The following is a 21,035-nucleotide window of genomic DNA, read 5'->3' on the forward strand; positions in this document are numbered from 1 at the left end:
GGTGGGGGGACTTTTCCCCATAAGAAGCTGGTTCTCTCCCCTGCAGACCCGGCCTCAGGGACCCTGCTGCTCCTGGACCCGCTGCCTCCCCCGCACTGCTCCTCGTCCTCGGAGCTGGAGCCACAGCAGAGAGCCGATCCCCCGGAGCGCAGCTCCCAGAGCCCTGAGCCCAGCCCAGGGGCAGAGCAGCCCTGCGCGAGCCTGACCAGCCCTTGCGCACAGGAGGGGGACGGCGAGGGGTTCGGCCAGCCAGAGGCAGGGGGCAGTGGGGAGCCCAGCCAGGGGGAGCCAGAGCAGCAAGAGGCACCTGCAACCACGGGCGACAGCTGCCCAGCGGAGGAGACCTGCCGGAGGCTGCCCAGCAACAGGAGCCAGAGCAGCCAGGTAACGAGACAGCCGCCCCACCCGGGGGGCCTGAGGAACGGTGCCCAGGACCAGGCTGTGGCTGCCCTCTCCGCTGGGCCTGCGGGCTGGCGGGTAGAGTGCGGCACCTGCCGCTCCCCCTAGCGGAGCCCACGGGCTGTATGTGGCAGGCGTGACTGGAGGGCTGAGCCGGGCACTACCAATGCTGACCGCTAGGCGGCACATGGGGGGAGCCCGGTAGCCGCTCGCCACAGGGACCCGCTTTCCAGGCCTGAAACAGGACGTGAGCGAAATGAGTCTGGGTCTTAACACGTCCCCTTTTATCAGAGACACAAAACTACCCTGTGCCTTGCAAGGTCAGCCCTCGCCTTTCCAGGTCCCAGAGTGGCATGGCAGGGGGCTGCAGATCAGGAGTGAGGCACATCGGTGGAGCTGGGGCTGGATTATCAGGGGGCTGAACAGTGGGATCGAGGGGGGGTGGGCAGAGCCAGGGGAGGGAGGCAGAGCTGGATTGGCAGGGAGCTGCGTGGTGGGATCGAGGGGGGTGGGCAGAGCCGGGGGTGGGAGGGGTAGGGCTGGATGGGCAGGGGGATGGGCAGAGTCAGGGGAGGGGGGCAGGGCAGGCACTACCCAGCACCTCTCACCAGCACCATCTGGCACCTGTCAGATTGAGGAGTTGCTGGGACTAACCCTACACTCCTCCTCTCCCTTTCCCCAGGTCAGCTCCTGTGTCAAAAGCCAAGCGCCCGAGAAGCCAGCCAGCACTGCCAACAAGACGCGAGCTGGTAAGATGCAAGCGCGGCGCCATCCCCTCCCCCCTAGCACTTGCTGTGCCTGGCTGGGGCCTTGTGGTCGGGGAGCCCCTGCCGGGAGTTGCACCGGTAGATGGTGCTGTCACTAGTGTCTATGGACCTTCCTGCACCAAGTGAGGGCTTCCTTGTATGCTGGGGCACCGAGGCTGCGAGCTTCTCTGCAACAGTGCCCCCTCTCCAGTGGCGCTGCGAGCTTCTCCACAGTAGCTCCCTGCTGGCCATGTTGACTTGTTCCATTGGCGGGACCCCTCTCTGGGGGTGTTTTGCAGACACCCAGCAATGCATCTGCTGGGGGGTGCTTGGAGCTCCCCTGTGCCAGTCTCCCCCTTGGGGCTGTGAACTTCCCCACAGAAGTGCCCCTTCCAGTGTGGCCGTGCCATGAACTGCCTTGTTCGGGGATGCTGCACGCCCCCCACCCCACAGCAGTGCTTCCCCCTGGGCTGGCTGCAGAGTTGCTCGGCACTCCCTGCGGCGGTGCCACCCTCCAGGTGGGTGGTGTGGGTGGGCGGAGCTGTGGGCTTTCTTGCAGCAGTGCCAAGGTAGTTCAGTAGGGGGCGCTGTGGGCTCCCAGCTCAGTGCTGCCCTCCGGGGGAGGCAGAGTGGCCTTGCTGGCACTCCTGGACAGCCTGTGTCCTCCTTGCTCCAGTCTGGCTGTTTGAAGGAGTTGAGCCTTCTGTGACGAACCTCTGGGCTCCTGGCCGGGTCTGTGCTCGAGGAGGAGGATGCCCTCTTCTCTCCTCTTCCCCCCCCCCCCCCCCGCCTCCTGGGGTGGGACAAGCGTCCCTGGCAAAACCAAACCACTCCTGGTGCAGAGTGAAGGCAGGGGGCACAGACATGGCAGTGCCTTGGGAGACTGGTCCATGTCTGCGTGGGAGTCCTTGAGGGGGTGCCCCCTGCATTCCTGCCCCTGGGGACGGGATGGGGGTTTCAGGCCTGTGGCCCCTCCCTGACCCTGCTCATCAGCTGCCCCTGGCCCCGGTTGATGTGGGAGCGGGCTGGGCTGGTGCTGCTGACATCTCCTGGCTGCTCGCTGGGCTGCTGCAGGGCCATGAAAGGGAATCTGTGTGTGCAGCAAACTCCGGCCTTTTACATTCTTTAGCCCAATAAGGCTGGTGGCTCAGCACTGCTCTGTGCTCTCCTGGCCCTCCACCTCGCACTGCTGGCTGGAGGCGGCTTAGCGGGCCTAGCGGGGGAGCCAGGCTCCCAGCTCGGGGGACCGCCCTGCGCTTCGATTCATAGCACAGGCCTGCTGTACCAGGCAGCTCCGAGGCTTCTCCCCATTGTGCGCCGGCTGCTGCGGCTTGGGGAGCCCAGGGAGCTGGAGGAAATAGCTGAGATCCTGGCCCTGGGCAGCCCCCCGACTCAGCCTGCCAGGGTCTCCGCTAGGCCAGGGAGGGGCTGAGATGAGCCGGGAGTTCCCTGCAGGACAGGTGGAGCAGGGGTCGTTGGGCATAGCCCTTCTCCAGTGCCCTCCCGGGGGGATCATCTCTGTGACAGCACCCCTGAGCTTCCTGCGCCAGGGGAGTGAGGCAGGGGCCCTCGCTAATGGGGCAGGGGGATAAGGCCCAGCAAGCGCTGCCCCCAGGCATTGAGCAAGGCCGGGCGTAGGGTGCAGACTCCCTGGCAGCGGGAGCGAAGGGGGTGAGCAGGAGGGGCGGGGAGAAGGCCTGGAGACCTACAGTCCTGGGGTCTGCCCAGAGCAGGGACAGGCACCACACCATGCCTGACTCCGGTCAGGGGAGGGCAGGCCCCTCTCCATGGCCAAGAGGGGTCTAATGGTTGTGATGGGGACTCCTGTAGAAGTGGGTCAAGCCCCCAGGCCTCCAAACAGAGGGTGACTCCTTGGCTGGGCTGGGGCCTGGCCGAGGTGGGCTCAGCGTCCCGCTGTGTGAGCCTCTTGCGTGGTGCCAGGCAGGTGCTGCGGTGCCCGTGTCCCTGCCCGAGAGCAGGGGGTCCTGGGGATGACAGTGCCAGGGCAGCGCATGGAGCAAGAGATCGCCTGTGATCGCTGCTCTGGGAAGGGGGACAACTTCCGCAGACCCCATGGCAGCCCCTCCCCTTGGCTCTCCCCACAGGGTTGCGCCCTGGCAGCGTGGCCTGCTGGACTAGCCCCCAGCCCAGTCTGTGTGGCGCGGCCGGTCGCAGCGGAGGGCATGGGGGCGCTGGTGTCTGGCGGCACAGCGCTGTTCTCTGTGCTCTGGAGGGGCAGGGGCCCTGGTTTGGCCAAGTGTAACCCCTGGAGCCAGGTTCCCAGGGCAGCCGTTCACGACTACCCCTGCAGGTGGGCTTTCCCTGGGCAGTGCCCAGGACTGGTGCCACGAGCTGGTGAGGCGGGGTGCTCATTGGAGGCCCAGGCAGTGGGGGCACGAATGCAGTCCGTGCAAAGGGGCTGGTTCTGCAGCCAACCCTGCACTCCTTGGGCGCCTCTGCAGGAAGTTGGCCAGGTTCCCCCAGCCTGGCAGCGCCCTTGGAGGGGGGCGGCGGGCGGAACGTGGGCACTGTCCCTGAGTCTGCCCCAGGCTGCCCCACCTGGGGACTCTGTGTGCTCCAGAGCTGGGGGGCAGGGCTGCAGTCTGGTGCCCTCTGCTGGCCGTGGGCCTGCGCTGGCCCAGATTAACTCACCCCTGGCTGAGAGCTGGGTACCTGTGGGGCAGGGCAGCCATGGGGGTTTTGCCTGGCTTTGCGACAGGGGGGCCCGGCTGCCCTGGCCGTGGGGCGGGCCTCAGGTTGCTGTGCTCGGAGGTGATGCCTGGTGCTGCTGTTCTAACATGGCTCTCCTTGACTGGGCTCTCTGCATCTCTGAAAATGCTACCTTGGACTGGTCCTTCCCAAACACTGTGGCTGGCAGCGCCCACCCATGATGTGCCAGGAACCCCTGCCCCCCAGGATCTCTCCCGCCACACCCACATGCCATCTGCGCCATTTTCCCCGCTCCTGGCCCACAGCACAGGTAATGCCCTCTCCCCTTGCATCCAGCGTGCCCTCCTTGCTCCCTGGCCTTTGCTCTACCCCATATCCTTCCCTCAGAAGCAGCCCCTGGGAGGGGCTCTCTGTGACACTGCCCGTTGCTGCTCTAGGGGTGCAGTGGGAAGGAACCCCAGCCCTGGCTTCTCTAGAGAGCATGCCAGCTGCCCTACGGGATGTGGCACCTGCCCTGGTGGCATGAGAGCTGGTGCAAGGCTGCCTCTCCACTCCCCATCCTGGGGTAATGGGCTGGCAGGGTCCTCCTGAAACCTGACTGAGCTGGGGGTGAGGATGCCACGCGGCCCCTCCCGGGCAAAGTGCACGAGTGCCAGTCAGGCTCTGTGCCCAAGGGAGGGTGAATCGCTCAAGTCCTCATTCGGCTCCTGTCTCCCCTTCCAGAGCCCGCACGGGAGCAGCCCTTCCAGAGAGCCAACTCGGTGCGGGAGCGCGTCCGCAAGTTCACCTCAGATTCCCTGGCCCAGCCTGGTCCCAGGTCCTGCAGCCAGAAGTGGGAAACCCCTGGCAAAGGCTCCTGGGTCCTGCAGCAGCAACTTCTGCGCCCCCAGGGTGCCTGGGGCTCAAAGGCAGGCGGTGCCCAGTGCACAGCAGACTTACCCAGCGGTCCCCGGTGCGGACTCAGCCCAGCGCCACTGGGCCATGCTGCCCTCCGGGGAGTCAAGGAGGGCTCGGGGGGCCCCCCAGCCAGCAGTCGTGCGGAGCGCCGCACCTCCTCCTCGGAGGCAGAGGCTGCGATTGCCGGGGGCCCAGCCTGCCCTAAAGAGGAGGGCAGCTCTGTGGGGAGGAGCCAGGCTGGCCAATCGCAGGGCAGCCTGCTGACGTCCCACCAGAGGCCCATTGAAAACGCCGAGGGAAGCTCGTCCGGCACAGAGGAGCCTGGCGCCCAGCACGCTGCCTCTCTGCCCAGCCGCCCGGCCCGGCCCCAGCCTCCTGCCTGCGGCACCAAGGCCAGCGCCAGGGACGAGGACCCCATGAAAACACTCTTCACCATCGAGATCAAGGATGGCAGGGCCCAGCCCCTCAGCAGCCGCGTCGTGGGCGCACCGGGCAGCCAGCGGGCAGGTAGGTTCCACAGCTGCCACGGCGGCCAGGCTGAGCTCTCGACGTGTGGGTCTCACAGCTGTACTCCTGGGAGAGCTGGGAGCAAGGGACAGCCGCTGCTGAGCATGCCCAGGTGGGGCTGGCTCTGCAGCCCTTGGGGGTGCAGCCTAGCCCTGGCCCCCGCCTGGCTGCCCGCTTGGGGTCCCTCTGCCACGCTAGGATGCCCCACAGTTCCCTCTCTCCCCAGGGCAGATCAGTGGGGCTCACGGGAAATCAACAGAGCCTTTACTCGCTCTTGGAGCTGGGCTGTATGGCCCCAGGGCTGGCTGCCCCTTGTCCCAGCCAAGGGAGTCTCGGCTCCAGCTGAAGGGCTGTGGGACGCTCCCTGGGCACTGGGTCCTCTGGCTGTTCTGCTCCTAACCCCCAGGGAGGGATCCCTCCCAGTCCTGCCCCAGAGCTGGGGAGCACCTCAGCTCCCCTCACTGTGGAGCAGGCAGGTTCCCTGCTGGGGAGTCCCCTGCCAGGGCTGGGGGATCCCTGTGACTCTGGACCCTCCCTGTGCAGAGGCCAGCTGTGCCATCAGCTAGGGTGAGCTTCGCTCTGCATGGTGAGCCCTGGCGCTCGGGGAATGGACTCTGCCCAGATCCTGCATGGGCTCTGAGAGGGCTGGGGGCTGTGTCCTCTATGGCTCAGCAGCTGATGGGGTGGGGGCCGGGGGCTTGGATCTGAGTCCTGTATGGTTCCGTGGGGTGCTGGCACGAGTGCGATTGTTGGGGGTGGGGGAAGTGCTGAGATAGCCGCGGCCGTTGCTGGCTGCCAGCCTCTACTCTTGTGCCCTCCCTTCCTAGAGCTGACCCTGGGGCTGCGGAGCTCGCCCATCCGGATCAGCAGCACCGGCACCGGCAGGGTCAGCACGGCCAGCAAGGTGAGCCCCCAACCCACACCGCGTGCACGCCAGGGCTATGGATCCAGCCAGCGCTGCTGTCCCTGCAGGCCTCTGAGTCCTGCCCTGCCGCACTCTATGCCAGGTGCCACCTGGGCACCTCCTGCGGTGCAGGCTGTACCTGGGGGGGTGGGCTCTTTAACAGCACGGTCGCCCTGTCCTGCGCAAGGGAAGGATGCTTCAGCCCTTGAGCCGGCAGGTGCAGGAGTTTGCCAGCCCTGGCTGGCTGGGTCCGGGGGAGCAGGGAGCACAGAGCCGGTGCCAGGTACTGTGGGGCTCTGGCTGTGTCAAGGAGGTGGGGAGGGAAACAAATCCCTGGGCCTCCACTGGCTCTGCTGTGAAATCAGATCCATGGGCCCTGTGGCTCCCTGCTGGGATTGGCCCAGGCCTGTCCCCAGCCCCCCAGTGTATTTGGGGGCTTGCAACTGAGCCCGGCGAGCTCCTGGTGGGGAGCTGTTGTGGCTGCCCTCCCTGGTGGCCAGGTCAGAGCAGTGTTACTCCAGGAGCTCTGTGATGGTGTGGTCTGTGTGAGGGGTGGCAGCCCAGTGTGAGGAGTGTCCCCATCCCCCCATACCCTCTGGGGATCCTGGCCTCACTCTGGGGTCACATGGGGCCAGGTGACCCCATGAACCACGGGACAGGACCCCAGAGCCCCGCAGAGTGCGGGGTGGTACCTCTGCCCCAGACCCCGCTGGGTGCAGCAAGAAGCTGCCCGTGCCGGACCCTGCCCATCATGGCTCCGGAGGGGGATTCTTGGGAAGGACTGGAAAACGGACCTCTTCCCCCCCTGCCTTCCTTTTAGGGGTCAGAGCTGGCTGGCGTCAGGGAGTGGCCATCTAGCCCCTAGGCAGCTGCTTGGAGCTGGGATTCCTGTGTGTGGCCAGGCGTGCACCTGGGGGGATGATGGGGGGAGGTGTGTGTACCGGGCATGTGACCCAGGTAGGGGGATGTGTGTGTGTGGGGGGGTGGCCCTTGGAGCGGAGCCAGCTAAGGGAAACATGCAGCCGGGCGCACACCCCTGGAGGAGGCAGGCCTGTGCAGCTGGACGTGTCCCCAGGGTGGGGGGCGGGTGTGTGTGGCCAGGCGCGTGCCTCCAAGTGGGAAGAGAGGGGCGGGGGTGGGTGCGTGTGGCTGGGCCCTGAGCTGGCCCGGCATGGTTGGCGCTCTTGGCCATGTAGGGTAATGCTGAGCACTCAGGCATGTTGCAGTGTTTAGGAAAAACAAAGGCGTCAGGGCCAGGCTGCAGTGGTGTTCGAGGTCCAGCGGCCGTGGGGCCCAGGATGGCACCAGGCCTGGCACGTGCCCCTGTGGGTGGCTCCCCCTTGTGGCAGGATTGTCTGCATCTCCCTTTCCCCAGGAGGTGCAGCACCAGAGTCATGTCCCACCTGGCCCCTGGAGCTGGAGGAGGGGCTGAGCCAGCCCGGCTCTAGCTGAGTCTGCGGCTCTCGGCCACTCTGTGTCCAGGACCCCCGTGGGAGCCACGCTCGGGGGGCCGCCCTGCAGGAGCAGCCACATGGGCTCTGGCCCAGCCACCACATGCAACCCTGGGGCTCCTGCACCCTGCCCTGAGGGAGCAGAGGGGGACTGTGGGTCAGGATTGAGCGGCATCCACAGGGCTGGTTGAGGGAGGAGGGCAGCACCTCTGGGAGCCGTGCGCTCTGCAGGGACAGCTCTTGCTGGGCGTGGGGGGGCCGGCGGTTTCTCCCGCACTAATGAGCTAACGCGGCCCCGTGGCCCGGCTGCGGCCCGTCAGCTCTCATTAAGGTATTAGCGTGGCCGGCACAGGGCTGGGGAGCTGGGTCTGCCCGGTGGGAGAGTGCAGCTGGCAGGTGTGCGCTGAGGCTGTCCGCAGGGGAGAGGGCAGGAGGAGCAGCCCACAACCTCTTCCAGGTACGGGTGGCCAAGGCCATGGAGTGCACTGTGGGGCTGGCAGGCGCTTGGGCGGGGGACCAGGGGGGCCGTGCTCTCAGGTGCCCATGCGGAGGGTGAACAATGTGGCTGCTGGGGGGTGCTTTATTCCAGGGGCCCCTGCGGAGGGCGCTGCGTGCTCCTGGGCCCTAGAGGGAGCGGGCTGAGGGGGGGCACTTCACTCCTGCTGCCGCTTGCTGCCTGGGAACCTGATCTGCCTGGCTGATGCTTTATTTACCAGCCGTGCCAGGTGCTCAGCGCCCCCCAGGCGAGCTGGTGTCAGAGCAGAGTCAGCTGGTGGGGCTGGAGCTGCCTGCTTGGCTTGCTTGCCATGGAGCCCCCGGAGAGGGGGCAACAGCTGGTAGGGCAGAGAGGTTTGGTTCCGGTGGGTGGAGCAGGCCTGGTGTGGGGGTGGGACGGGGATAGCGTCCCTGCCAACTCTGGCATTGGGCTGTGCACACCGAGGCCCTGGGGGGGGGGTGGGGAGGGAGGGAGAGCCTTTTGTGGGGTGTGGGAGGGCATAGGGTGAAGACGGGGACCCACTGAGGACTCCCAAGCGGAGTAGGCAGCCCCGCTGGGGAACTGTGTCTTTTACCCCGCTCCAGAGGAAATCCTGCCCCTATGGCCCATGGAGGCCTAGCCTGGACCTGCAGCCAGCTCCTCTCTGCATTGTGCTCTCTCTGCCCACAGGCTGGGCAGCGCCGGTCCAGGTGGAGGCATCCCCTCCTGCGGGGGAGATCTGTGCACGGCGGGGCTGGTGCGGGGGTGAGGAGCTGGCTCTGTCAGGGCACAGGACGGGGGCTGGGAGCACTGCCTGGATGGGCATGAGTGGCGCTAGGAGTCTGCCCCTCCCCAAAGGAACTGCAGGGCTACGGGCTAAGGGCCCTGCCTCCCCCTCCTTAGGGTGTTGGGAGGGGACACTAGTGCTGGCCTGTGGTAGCTGGGGTGCAGGGGGTGGCACAGCTGGGCGCTGGTCTGGGGGAGTTGGGGGAGCAGTGGGGAGCAGCATGGCTGGGGCTGGGGGATTTGGGGGTGAGTGTGGTGGGGGGCAGCATGGGGGGTGGTGAGGTGAAGGTGTGGGGGCAGCATGGCAGGGGCTGGGCTGCTCTATCCAAGCCCTGCTCTACCTTTGATTGACCCCTTCCCCCGTTTGCTGAGGGCTAGACCCAGGGAGGCAGCTCAGGGGGAGCCCATGCTGTGCGTTGGGGTGGGGAGGCAGCATGCTCAGTGACTGCCCCATGCCCAGCTGCCTGCCCCCCTGGCTTGGCCACCTGGCCCGAGTCCATCACTGCCCGGCCTGCTCTGGGAACCGTTCCAAGTTCAGCACCTCCCCACCCGGCTCCTGTGTCGGCCCCTCTGCCCGGCCCCGGCCTGTGCGATAAGAATAGCGGGGCTGAACACAAAGCCCAGCCCCGGGGAGGGGCAACGCCCAAGAGCCCCTATAAAGAGCTGGGAGCTTGCAGAGCCCACCGCCCGGAGCTGGCAGCGAGAGGACCTTGACCATACTGTGTCTCACCCCGGGAGCCTGCGGCGTGGCAGCGAGGGGCCCTGCCGTGCCCGCATCCCATCCCCCACCAGCATCATGCCGGGGGTGCACCTCCCCAGCTTGGACAATGCCCGGGAGGCGACGGTGGAGGAGATCCGGCTGGACCTCCAGGCCTTCCAGCTGGCCACTGAGAGGCGCCTGGAGGAGGCTCTACAGCAGTTGCAGCCCCTGGCCAACGCCCTCAACGACTTGAAGGAGGAGCACCTGGTGCTGCGGGCAGAGCAGGCGCGCCTCGGCCGGCAGCTGGAGGTGCTCACGCTCTGGCTGGGAGCCCAGGATCTGGAGGAGAAAGACCCCAGCACCCTCTTCCTGGAGGCACAAGATCCATGTGCCCACTTTGCGGGCACCGAGGAGCCCAGCAGCCCCGTGGCCCATCCGCCCACCTTTTCCAGCACCCGCAGGCAGTCATCTGTGCACCTCTCCAGGGGCAACAGCCTTGTGAGTGTGCGGGCTCTGGGCAGGGGAAGGCAGGGTGGCAGGCCCACTCCCTCCAGTGGACAGCTTCCCCGAGAGCCCGTCCCACGGGCAGCGTTGGCTGGCTGTGTCTTGGGTCCCTTCTTCCCTCCAAGGGGGAAGGAGGCAGGGGTGGGCAGATGTTGCTTGGGCAGAAGCCTTGGCCTGCCCCTGCTGGCTGAGCTGCAAAACTGCTCTGGGTACCCAGTGCCGGCACCTCCATACCCTTCCCCCTGCTAGGGCCACAGCAGGCGGCCAGCTTGGAGCTTGCTGGGTGAGGCCCCTGTGCTCCTGTCGGCCCTTCCCCGAGCTTTGGCTCCTGGGGAAAGGGAAGCTATTGCGGGGGAGCCCCAGAGCTGGCGCCAGTTGCTGCTGGCCCAGGCAGGTGCATTTTCACGGGGGATTAACTGTGGCTGTGGCAGGAGATTACAGCTGAGGGAGACCTGTGCCAGCCGAGGCTCCCATCACCCGGAGCCAATCCGGGCCGCCTGCCTCGCATTGCCGACATGCCATCTGGAGCAGCCTGTTGTGGTGGGTGCTGTTGCCTGCCCGTGTTTGTTTGCAGGAACAGCTGGCCTGGGGTCTCCTTACACCGGCTCCGAGCCCAGCCAGGGAGCTGCGCCCTCCGGCGAGTGCTGGGGCACTGTGCCGTGTCAGAGCTGCTCGAGGCTGTCGCTGTGAGCGGGGTCTCCCCTGGCCGCTGGGCAGGGAGGCGCGGGGCTGCCTGGATCTGGGTGTGGCCCCTGCAGGGATAATCTGCCAGAGCACCAGGGCTAGTGGGGCTGCTGTGCACACAGCCCAGCGGGCCCGGCTGACAAGGCGTTAGACCCTGCCCTAGGGTTGGTTCCTCCCATCGCTGCCTGCCTACCACTAGCCCTGGCCACAGAGGCCAGCCTCCTGCCAAGGGCGCTAGGCATCTGGTCGACCCCTGCCCCCCGGGCTGGTGGGAAGTCCTAGCCCTTGGTCCCCTGGTGTTTTAACCAAAGAGAACTGACCCCCAGCAAGCAGCTGGGCAGAGAGAGAGGCCGCGCTGCTGGCCGTCACGCCCAGCCTGGGGGGCTGGGTCCAAGCAGAGCCAGAGGGCAGCAGTGCTGTATAGGTTGGCCTGCCTGGCTCTCCTGCCCCATCCTGTCCTGCCATGGAGGGCACCCTGCTCCAACGGGGCTACTGAGAGCTGGCCCCTCAGGAGGCCAGCGCCGGGGTGCCCAAGCTCTGCTGGGGGTGTGCGAATGGAGCCAAGCAGGTGTGGTCTCAGCCCCACAGCTGACCCCTCAGCCCCTGCCCGCAGGCCTTTGCGGTGCTACTGTGGGCCTGGCCGGCTGCCCGAGCTGGGGGCTGTGTTGACAAGGAGCTGGCACCACATGATTGTTCAGAAGAGGCTGGGCCTGGCCTCGTTGCCAGGGCAGCTCCTGATCCCCAGCACAGGATCCTCTTTCCGATAAGCCTCTTAATCCCCCTGGAAAGCCTGTGCTGGAGCTAGAGGCGGGCGCTGACCTCCCTGGCTCCACGGTGCCTGCTGCCTAGCCCACCCGCCTGCCCCAGGCAGCGCCCCTGCTCACTGGGCAGTGGGGCCTGCCTGCTGCGGGCAGCCGTCGCTCTCTGGGTGTATCTGGGCTGCCTGACATGTGTACTCACTGCTGCGGATCTTGGATGGGCTGATTGGACCCTCATGCCTGTGTTAGGGTTACCATGAAACTTGACAGTAGCCCTGTCCCTGACTCCTCCGTTCCCATTGCAGGGTTCCGCGTGCCCTTTGAGGCGGAGAGCAGGAGTTGAGGGTAGGGAAGGAATTGCCCATCCACAGGAGCAGTACATGTCTGCCCCACAGGCTGGACTGCACCAGGCTGCTGGGCTCTGGTGGTGTGGGGTGATGTCCGTGGTGTCATGGAGCCACAGGATTGGAGCTAGGGCCAGCTTTGGAACAGCATCTGGGAGGGAACCCTTCCATGGGCCAGATCCCCGGCGTCTCTCACTTCCTCCAGGGGAAGCCACGTGGCTTCCCCTCCTCCTCCGACTGGACCTCTGGGCCTGCAGCCCCCCTGCTCCACCCCATCAGCTCTGGTCAGCGAGTCCCGCTGAGACAGCCGAGGGGGACTTGTCTGCTCTTGGGGAAAGCATGCACCTCGTCCAGCTTGTGCAGTGATACTCGCAGTGTTGTCAAGCCAGTCAGGTTTATTAGTCACTCGGAGCACAGCACAGGACGGCCTTGGGGTAGCCCAGAGGAAGGAAGGGTAAAACATTGTCCATTCTGGGGCGCCCAGCCAAGCTGTAGTGAACTCTGGCTCTCCGTCCGTCTGACCTTGGTCCAAATCTCAGGTCAAAGCCCCCTTGACAGCCACTAGCAGCCAACGCTTGTCCCCCAGCTCACACCTCTCCAGACCCGTTTCCGAGCTGGGGAAATGCTGGGGAGCCCCCTTGCTGGGAGGTGGGGAAGTCCATATGCCTCTGGGTCCTTGTCAGCGTCTGGGTAATTGGATCTGCTGTTGTATTCTCCAGAGCACCATGAACTTGAACCTAGGGCCCAGACAGCTAGGCAACACCCATATCTGTCTCTTTGCCTGCCCAGAGTGCAAGCAGCCCTTTTCCACATGCTAGTGACAGTCCAGCACATAGGGGAAAACTGAGGCACAAATAGATCTCCTAAAAAGTTTACGAAATATTCCTGTTTTGTCACATGTGGCTCAGTGGCAAAAGCCCAGGACTGGGAGACGGGACTCCTGGGTTCTGTTCCTGCACTGGCCTGCTGGGGGACCTCTGGTCTGTCACATCCCCACTGTGTATGGAGATAGTCAGGGCTGCCCCCCAACAGAGCTCTACTTATGGAGTGGGGTGGGGGCGGCTAGAGAAGGGCAGGACAGTTCAGCCTGTTGTGTGGGTGTAGAGGATTGGCAGATGGAGCCTCTGCTGGGCTTGCTGGTACTGCCTGGCTCGGTGGGTAGCGGGAGCTGGACGGATGGTCGGGCAGTGGCATTGGCAATGCAGTAGGTGGCGCTCTTCCCTCTCGTCAGCCCATAGCTAATACCCAGCCTGGCGCTGAGGGCACGGTAGTACTGGAGCTACCCTTTACTAGGGGTGTAAAACCAAGTCCTCGCTGCTCGTGGACATGCCCCCCCCCAGCGCTGGGCCTGTTGGCTGGGGGAAGCATCCGGAGCTGCTCTCCCTGTGGGGCCGGGGGATGTATGCGGGGGGTTTGCCCGGGCCCTCGGCAGGGCAGGGCGCTCTGGAGCGGGGAGGAGGTTCTCGACGTTGGCCCCTCTTGTTGCAGATGGAGGCCGAGCTGGCAGAGCAGCCCCAGGTGCTGGTTCCAGAGCCGGAGCTGCCCAATGGGATGGAGAAGGCCCAGGCGAGGGAGCCGGAGAAGAGGAGCAAGCTGAGCGCTGAGGAGCTGAGCAGGATCGAGGAGGAGGACGTGCTGGATAAGATGGTACATTGGGCCTGGCTGAGCCTGCCCTCTGCCTCTGTCTGAGCTACCCCAGCCGGGCGGTGGCTTGGGTTTGAGGGGGCAGTGGGGGTAGGGTGACCAGATGAAACAGACAAAATATCGGGACACATGGGGGAAGCTCCCCCCCCCCAAAAAAAAAGTGCCCAAGCAGTCAAAGCCGCAATATTGGGACAAATGGCGTCCGGATCGTGCGTTGGTTGGGACGCGGGACAAAGAACTGAAAATCGGGACAGTCTCGATTTTATCAGGACGTCTGGTCACCCTAGGTGGGGGCGAGGCTGTGGTGGAGTTGGGGCTGAGGCCGCGGTGGGGCAGGGTTGGGGGGTGAGGCCGTGGTGGAGTTTGGGGCTGGCTGTGGGGCAGGGGATGAGGCCACGGTTGCTGAGGTTGCTGGTGTCGCGCTTGCCTTGGCAGCTGGACCAGACGTCGGACTTCGAGGAGCGACGGCTGATCCGCACTGCCATGCGGGAGCTGCGCCAGAGGAAGAGAGGTAGCTGCTCATGGGTCCCCGGGTCTTGGTGGCTGGGGGAGCCATGGGCTCACCCAAGGGCCTGTGTAGGCTGGGGGTGGGCACCTTGACCCTGGCAGCAGGCTGGCAGGGCTGTGGAATGGAAGCAGCAGACGGGGGGTCAGAGAGCCAGGAGCCGTGCTACCGAAACCTGAGCTGGCATGGGGATGTCTGGGCCCTACCCCAGGGAGGGGCTTGGCCATGGAGGCAGGCAGGCTCTGTAGCCTTTGCGGATCATTGTGTGTGAGTCTCTGCAGTGCCATAGCCATGGCGCCATCTGGCAAGGCAGCATCATGGGCGAGGAGCAGCAGGGGCCTGGCTGGGAGAACGTCCCCATCCCTCCTGCTGTGTCTCCTGCTCTGTCAGGGCAAGGAGTTCCCCACAGGGCCCTGACTCCTGGACCGTGTAGCAGAGGATGGACTGGGCTGGGCACCCCAGAGAGGCTGTGGTGGCTCAATGCCGGGCAGCATCCATTGCCCCCTGTGCCCTCATCTCCGCATTAACGCCATCGCCCGCGTGCATTTGCAGAGCAGCGGGACAAGGAGCGGGGCCAGCGGCTGCAGGAGATGAAGAACCAGGCCGCGGCGGGGAAGGCGGCCCAGGCCACCGAGACCACCACCCAGCAGAGCGCCCAGTCGGCTGATGGTTCAGCCCGCCACACACTCACCAAAACTGAGCGCCTCGTCCAGTCCAGTAAGGGGCCCTGCAAGGCCACTGAGCACTACCGCTTGATCTCTCAGCCTGGTCCCGCTCACACCCAGCACAGCCCGCTCTGTGCCACTCTAGCACTGGCCCCCTCTGCTGATCTCTTCTCTGCCACCCTGGCAGGGGCCCCCTCTGCTGATCTCTTCTCTGCCACCCTGGCACAGGGTTGTCTCTGGGTGCCTGCCAGTCTCTGCTGGCCTCTTCTCGATCATCTCCCAAGGTGCAGCCCCTGCTCTTGGAGTCTCTCTCTGTTTCTCTCTGTCCTTCGCTGTCCCTGTGAAGACGGTGCTTGGCTGCCTGGGCTTCACTCTGAAAAAGGGCTCCTGGGCCCAGCCATCCAGGACAGCTGGCAGCCATGGGGCCTGGCTCCCCACCCCCGAGAGCATCCAGCACGCATGTGCTCTGCCTTGCTGTGAGTCTGCTGGGCTCTGGAGGTGCAGCCTCTGTGCCAAGAATTCCCTGCTTCCCAGGATGGCTCCAGGGACATGCCAGCTCAGGGAGAGCTGGAGTAGGCCAGTGTGGAGCCTGGGGCACAGGACTACACCAACCATGGGGCCTGCATGGGGAGCCCCCAGCGAGCACAGCCCATGGCATGGTGGGCATGGAGCCTTTGGAGTGGTCATGGGTCTGTAACTGGGCCCCTGGTTAAAGCTGGGCTTCCCTGGCTGGCTGGAGCCATCCCTGGCCTCACCTGTCCCTTCCTGCGCTTCCTCTACCTGCCAGCAGCCGCTGCCCAGGCTGGCATGAACTCAGGCGGCCAGCTCCTCCAGCAAGCCTTGCCCAAGGGGCTCTGTCCAGCACAGCCTCCTCCTCTCCCCAGGGCTGGGATTGTTCTCTCCCCCATTGGCCTGTGCACCCTGCCATCAGCTGCACCTTCCTTCCTATGCCTGTGGCTCAAGGAGCCCTGGCTCTTACGGTTCCTTCCTGTTGCCACCTGCCTTTTCAGGCATACAAGGAAGCTTGGCCACATGGGCCCTTCCACCAACTGCTCTGGCTCCCGGCCAGGCCAGGCTCTGGCTGGGTGGCGCTCTCCTTGGAGAAGCCTGCCTTGGCTTTATACTGCCTCTGCTCCTTTCGTTCACTGCCACTGGCCTGTTCTCTCCAGGCTGGGGCAGAGCCTTCTCTGCATCTCCTGCCGCCAGGCTGGGCCTCCCTGCCTCTTTCTGCCCCGTACTCTGTGTTGTCTTTGGAGCCTGCTGCACACACGCCCATCAGCCTGGCCTTTGTGGAGCTTGCTGGCCTTGCTCAGCTGCCTCTCTGCAGCCATGCCGTCCGTCTGGCCCTGCCCTCTCCAGGGGCGGGTGCTGTAGGTGTTGGCCTCACCCCACCCTGGCTGACCCTTCTTTGTCTTTTCCTCCCTTTGCAGACGACGGCACCAGAACCTCCCGTATGACAACAGTGGAGTCGAGCTACACAAAGCGATCAGAGAGTAAGGGCCCTTTGCCCCCTTCTGGCCTGCTCTCCTGCCGCCTGGTGGCAATTCCCCCTTCCTCTGGGGGCACCTGCTTGCCCAATGGCGCTGGGCGCTCAGCCCCGGGGGAGGGGGGGCAGGCACCCGCTTGCCCGTTGGCACTGGGCGCTCAGTCCTGGGATGGGCGGGAGGGGCAACCACTTGCCCGTTGGTGCTGGGCCCTGGTGGAAGCAGGCTGCAGCGCCTCTGGGCAGCGCCAGACACAGGGAAAAGACAGCTCCCACTACCTCCCTCAGTGTCTGAGGTTCTTCTCCTTGCCTCTGCAGATGGCAGCACGTTCGTCCAGACCAAATCCTCCTACAGCTCCTCATCCAAGAAGGTGGGCAGGTGAGTGACCCCCTGCTGAATGGGCAGTGCCCTCTGGGAGAGCTCCTGTGCCCTGGGGAAGGTGGAGAAAGGCATGGCAGCTCAGTGTGGGCCGCTTGCCCCCCCTGCTGGGATCCATGGGTGGCACAGGCCTTTACCCATTGTATTTCGGTGTCCTCAAAGGTCAGCGACCTTGGCTACCCTCCACCCCCCAGAGCAGCTGCTGTCACCCAGCCTGCTACCTGTCCTTCCAGCAGTCCTGCGGGGTGTCAGCCTTTGGGGGTCTTGTGATGTCCCATGTGGTGGAGTGTCCACTGCACTGTTGGAGGGCCAGGAGAACCCGGTGCCTGTCACTTGGGGATCTCGGACCCCACTGATTTAAGGCTCCCACAACCCTGAGTAGTGTCGTCGCTGCCACATGAAGGCAGATTCTCCCCCGGTTTGGGGGGCCCAGCTGAGACCTCTGGGCCTGCATTCCTGGGCTGAGCACCCTCGCCTGCAGCTGAGTCTGGGGAGCTGCAGCTGCTCCTTCGGCCCCCCTGGGCGGAGTTGAAGAGATCCTTGCACCCCTTCCCCGGGTGCTGTTGGGACCTGGCTGAACAGAGACCTCCCTCCATGCTGAGTCTGTCTCTCTCCCTCTCCCAGCATCTTTGACCGCGAGGACGAGAGCAGCTCGCGCCAGGGCAGTCTGGCTGCTCTGGAGCGGCGCCAGGCTGAGAAGAAGAAGGAGCTGCTGAAGGCTCAGAGCCTGCCCAAGACGTCGGCCACACAGGCGCGGAAGGCCATGATCGAGAAGCTGGAGAAGGAGAGCGGGAGGTGAGGGCGCTGGGTGCGGCTGGGCTGGGGTGGGCCGATACCGTGGGAAGTCAACCAACATGCTGTGTGTGCTCCCCGTAGCCCCTCGAGCCCGGCCATGTCGCGGGTCGCCGTGCAGCGCTCCTCGAGCTTCGGTGTCCCCAACGCCAACAGCATCAAGCAGATGTTGCTGGACTGGTGCAGAGCGAAGACCCGGGGCTATGAGGTCAGTGCCCCCCTTCCCCTGCAGCTCCTGGCCAGGCTGGGCCCACTCCCTGCCCCCCATCCTCTGGGGCTTGGGTTGCCAGGTCCGGAACACCCAGTTGAAAAGGGACCCTGAAGGCTCCGGTCAGCACCGCTGGCCAGGCTGTTTAAAGTCTGGTTGGTGGTGGTGCCGGTGCAGTGGAGCTGGCAGGCTCCCTGCCTGGCTCTGCGTGGTTCCCGGAAGTGGCTGGCATGTCCCACCTGCTCCTAGGCAGAGGGGCCACCGGGGGGCTCTGTGCACTGTGCCTGCCTGCAGGCGCTGGCTCTCATTGGCTGGGAACTGTGTGGCCAATGGGAGCACAGAGCAGGGGCACAGAGCTACCTGGCCCTTCCACCTAGGAGCAGGAGGGATATGCCAGCCGCTTCCAGGAGCTGCCTGAAGTCAGCGCTGCCCAGAGCCCACATCGGGACCTCCCCCTCCCCCCAGAGGCCCCCCCCGACCACACACACACTGCAACCCCCTTCCCCAGCCCGGAGCTCCCTCCCACACCCTGAACCCCCCATTTCTGGCCTCACCCCGGAGCCCGCACCCCCAGCCCAGAGCCAGCCCTCCCACACCCCAACCACCTGCCTCAGCCTGGAGCCCCCCTCCTGCACCCCAAACCCATCAGCCTTGGCCCCACCCCAGAGCCTGCATCCCCAGTCGGAGCCCTCACCCCCTCCTGCACCTGGTGAAACTGAGCAGGTGAGCGAGAGTGGGAGAGAGCGAGTGACAGGAGGGAGGGTGAAGGAGGGAGTGGGGCAGGGCAAGGGTATTCAGTTTTCTGCAATTAGAAAGTTGGCAATCCTATCAGGGCTCCTAGCAGCAGCAGGCCCTGCTCACCACCACCCTCCTTCCCCTACAGCTCCTGGCCAGGCTGGCTTCTCCTTTCCCCTGCCCTTCACCCCGATTCCTGGCTGGATCAGGCTCTAGTCCCCACCCCGCTCCCCCATCCCCTTCGGCTCTTGGCCAGGGCCTGCTCTCCTCCCAGCCTCTAGCCAGGCTGGGGCCTGCTCCCTCTCCTGACCCTGCCTCTGTCCCACAGCACGTGGACATCCAGAACTTCTCCTCCAGCTGGAGCGACGGCATGGCCTTCTGTGCCCTCGTCCACAACTTCTTCCCCGAGGCCTTCGACTACACACAGCTGACGCCCCAGAACCGCCGCCGCAACTTTGAGGTGGCCTTCTCCTCGGCAGAGTACGTCCCCCTCCCCTCCCCAGTGTGCAATGCGGGCCGGGGCTGGGTCCCTGCCTTGAGCTCAGCTCCATTGGGTCAGGAGCATGGCACTGCCCTGCTAAGGCTGGCGCAGGGAAGCAGCAAGTGCCCCTAGGGCTGCCTCTCCTCTGAGCTGAGCCAGCTCCCTGCTGCCCTGCCACGTGCTTGGGGCTCTCAGGCTGGCTCTGCTGCTTCCCAGCATGCCGTGCGTGGCTGCTCTGGCCTGACGCTGGGCAAAGCGACGTCCGTGCAGGTGCATAGGAAGCCAACGCAGCCCAGTGCTCAGTGCAGAGATGTTGGGCCAAACCCCTCTCGCCCCGTAACACTCAGAGCCCCAAGCATCGCTGAGATGGCCCTGGAGCAGCCTTCGCAAGGGACCGAATGATTCCCCAGAGAGCTCCTTCCCCATAACCGGCAGCCGCTGCCCCGCCATGCAGCTGAGCACCAACAGTGGCTGGCCTTCCCTGGCTAACCCTGGGCGCACGGAGCCCCTTCCCCTGCCTCCGTCCCCCTCTTCTAACTGCTTGAACGCTGGAGCAAAACCTGTGCAGGCCGAGGCCCCTCAAGCTGCCTGGGGCTTGACTGGCGTCGAGTAGGGAGGGGATGGTAAGGCTGGTGGGGGCCCTGGTGCGGTGCAGCGCTGCAGCCCGGGCGGCTGGGGGCTGGAGCCCGCCCCGAGGGTTGGGGCCTGCCCCGGGGGCTGGGGCGCTATTGCAGCTTCCTGAGCGCCCCCTTTTTGCTTCTGGTTTCCTGAGGTGCTGAGAAAAGGGAGCCGGTCCAGCTGGAGGCTGTCAGCCCCTTTCCTTCCTTCTGTCTCTCCATCCATCCACCCACCTATCCCTCCTTCCCTTCAGCGGCAGGCTAGTTCCTCCAGTGTCTCCGCAGGCTGGGGATGTGCGTGTGTGTGTTGGAGGGGATCTCCGAGTTCCCTTGGCCCGTGCAGGCTGCCCTGCCGGGGATGATGTCTGGGGGCCAGGTGGCCCCAGACGGAGCGTGGGTGCCAGCTCCCCAGGGCCCAAGTGCTCTTTTTTCCAGTCCGCACAGGGTACAGCAAACAGGTGCGTGTGCCGGGACTTCCGCCTTCCTATTAATTATACCTTTTGCCTTAACGGGGACCGGTGAGTGGACCATGAGAGCAATCGATCCCTCCGGCCTGGAAGCCAGGTGGCCCTTCCCCTTCCTCCCCCTCTAGCCCTCGGTGAGCTTCTTGCACCGATTCCAAGCGGAGCCAGGCAAGGAGGAGCTGGGCCTTCCCCTCTGCCACCCCATCTATATACGCAGCTATATAGAGAGCTGCTCCGCTCTGGAATCCGCTCCTCAACCACTGGTTGGCGCCAGAGCACTTCACTCCCTTCCTCTCCTCCTCTGTCTCACTCTGTTCTTCCGCTCTGGATCTCCTCACGCCTGGACCTCACGCTCCCGCACCTATGACTCCCCTGGCTGTGCTTGTGTAGCCCCGATTCCTGTTAGTCTCACAGTGCCATTAGTGCAGCGGTACCTGGGAATGCCCCCCCCTCCGCATTACGCACCCTCCCCAGAGCATGTGTGAACTGGAGCGTTGTTATGGCACCAGGGGAATGTGAATTGGATTGATACGTTTCTCTTGTTCTCTCTCTCTCTTCCCCCCTCTCCCTCCCCCGGACTGGGCTGTGATCACTCGCTCCCCCTTTCCCCCCGCCCCCAGGAAGCACGCAGACTGTCCGCAGTTGCTCGACGTGGAGGACATGGTCCGGATGCGCGAGCCGGATTGGAAGTGTGTGTACACATACATTCAGGAGTTCTATCGCTGCCTGGTCCAGAAGGGGCTGGTAAAAACCAAAAAGTCGTAGCCTATTTACACCCCCGGGAGCGATGGTGAGAATCTTCCTCTCAATCTACCGTCCAGCCCCGGCTTGGCAGTGCCCTTGGCAGGAGGGGGCAGCGAGGGGCCTGGTTGTGCTGTGCTGAGTTGGGGGCTAGTGGGCAGGGCAGGGGTGAACCTGGCAAGGCCTGGGTGCATCTGTGCAGAAGGTGAGGGGAGAGGGGGTGAGTCCTGCCATCCGTGGGGTGAGGGTCCAGGGGGCATACCCCTCTTCCCAGAGAGCAGGCCAGATGTCAGGGCGCCAGACTGACTCTGACCTCAGCCAGGGTTGTCCAGAAACACTGCCAGAGTGTCAGCATCTAGAATGGGGACTGGGGAGGGGAAGAGGACATCGCACCCCAGCGTAAAACTCGGGCTGAGCCTTAGCCTTGGACCCTGGCCGGCTGCTCCCCGCCAGGAGGAGGGGTGCCCTGACGAGATTTCCTTCCCCAGCTCTCTGA

General features: G+C 65.1%; 1 protein-coding gene across 5 annotated transcripts in view; it reads left to right on the top strand.

The window, feature by feature from the left end:
* The window catches only part of SMTN (smoothelin), a 52,687-nt gene that overhangs the window by 25,211 nt on the left and 6,441 nt on the right, over window positions 1-21,035 (top strand). For 2 of the 5 annotated variants that reach the window (XM_075120173.1, XM_075120174.1), the window contains 13 exons: window positions 47-384; window positions 1,082-1,148; window positions 4,024-4,125; window positions 4,539-5,219; window positions 6,047-6,123; window positions 13,314-13,472; window positions 13,905-13,980; window positions 14,527-14,691; window positions 16,070-16,132; window positions 16,441-16,501; window positions 17,126-17,296; window positions 17,378-17,501; window positions 18,565-18,716. In XM_075120173.1, coding sequence (XP_074976274.1) covers window positions 47-384; window positions 1,082-1,148; window positions 4,024-4,125; window positions 4,539-5,219; window positions 6,047-6,123; window positions 13,314-13,472; window positions 13,905-13,980; window positions 14,527-14,691; window positions 16,070-16,132; window positions 16,441-16,501; window positions 17,126-17,296; window positions 17,378-17,501; window positions 18,565-18,716 — 2,236 coding nt within the window. Of the gene's footprint in view, window positions 1-46; window positions 385-1,081; window positions 1,149-4,023; window positions 4,126-4,538; window positions 5,220-6,046; window positions 6,124-13,313; window positions 13,473-13,904; window positions 13,981-14,526; window positions 14,692-16,069; window positions 16,133-16,440; window positions 16,502-17,125; window positions 17,297-17,377; window positions 17,502-18,564; window positions 18,717-20,418; window positions 20,589-21,035 lie in introns of all 5 variants that reach the window. The other 3 variants (XM_048822018.2, XM_075120176.1, XM_075120175.1) reach the window with 3 other exon arrangements.

The sequence above is a fragment of the Caretta caretta genome, chromosome 15 (genome assembly GCF_965140235.1).
Source record: "Caretta caretta isolate rCarCar2 chromosome 15, rCarCar1.hap1, whole genome shotgun sequence".
Lineage (NCBI taxonomy): Eukaryota > Metazoa > Chordata > Testudines > Cheloniidae > Caretta > Caretta caretta.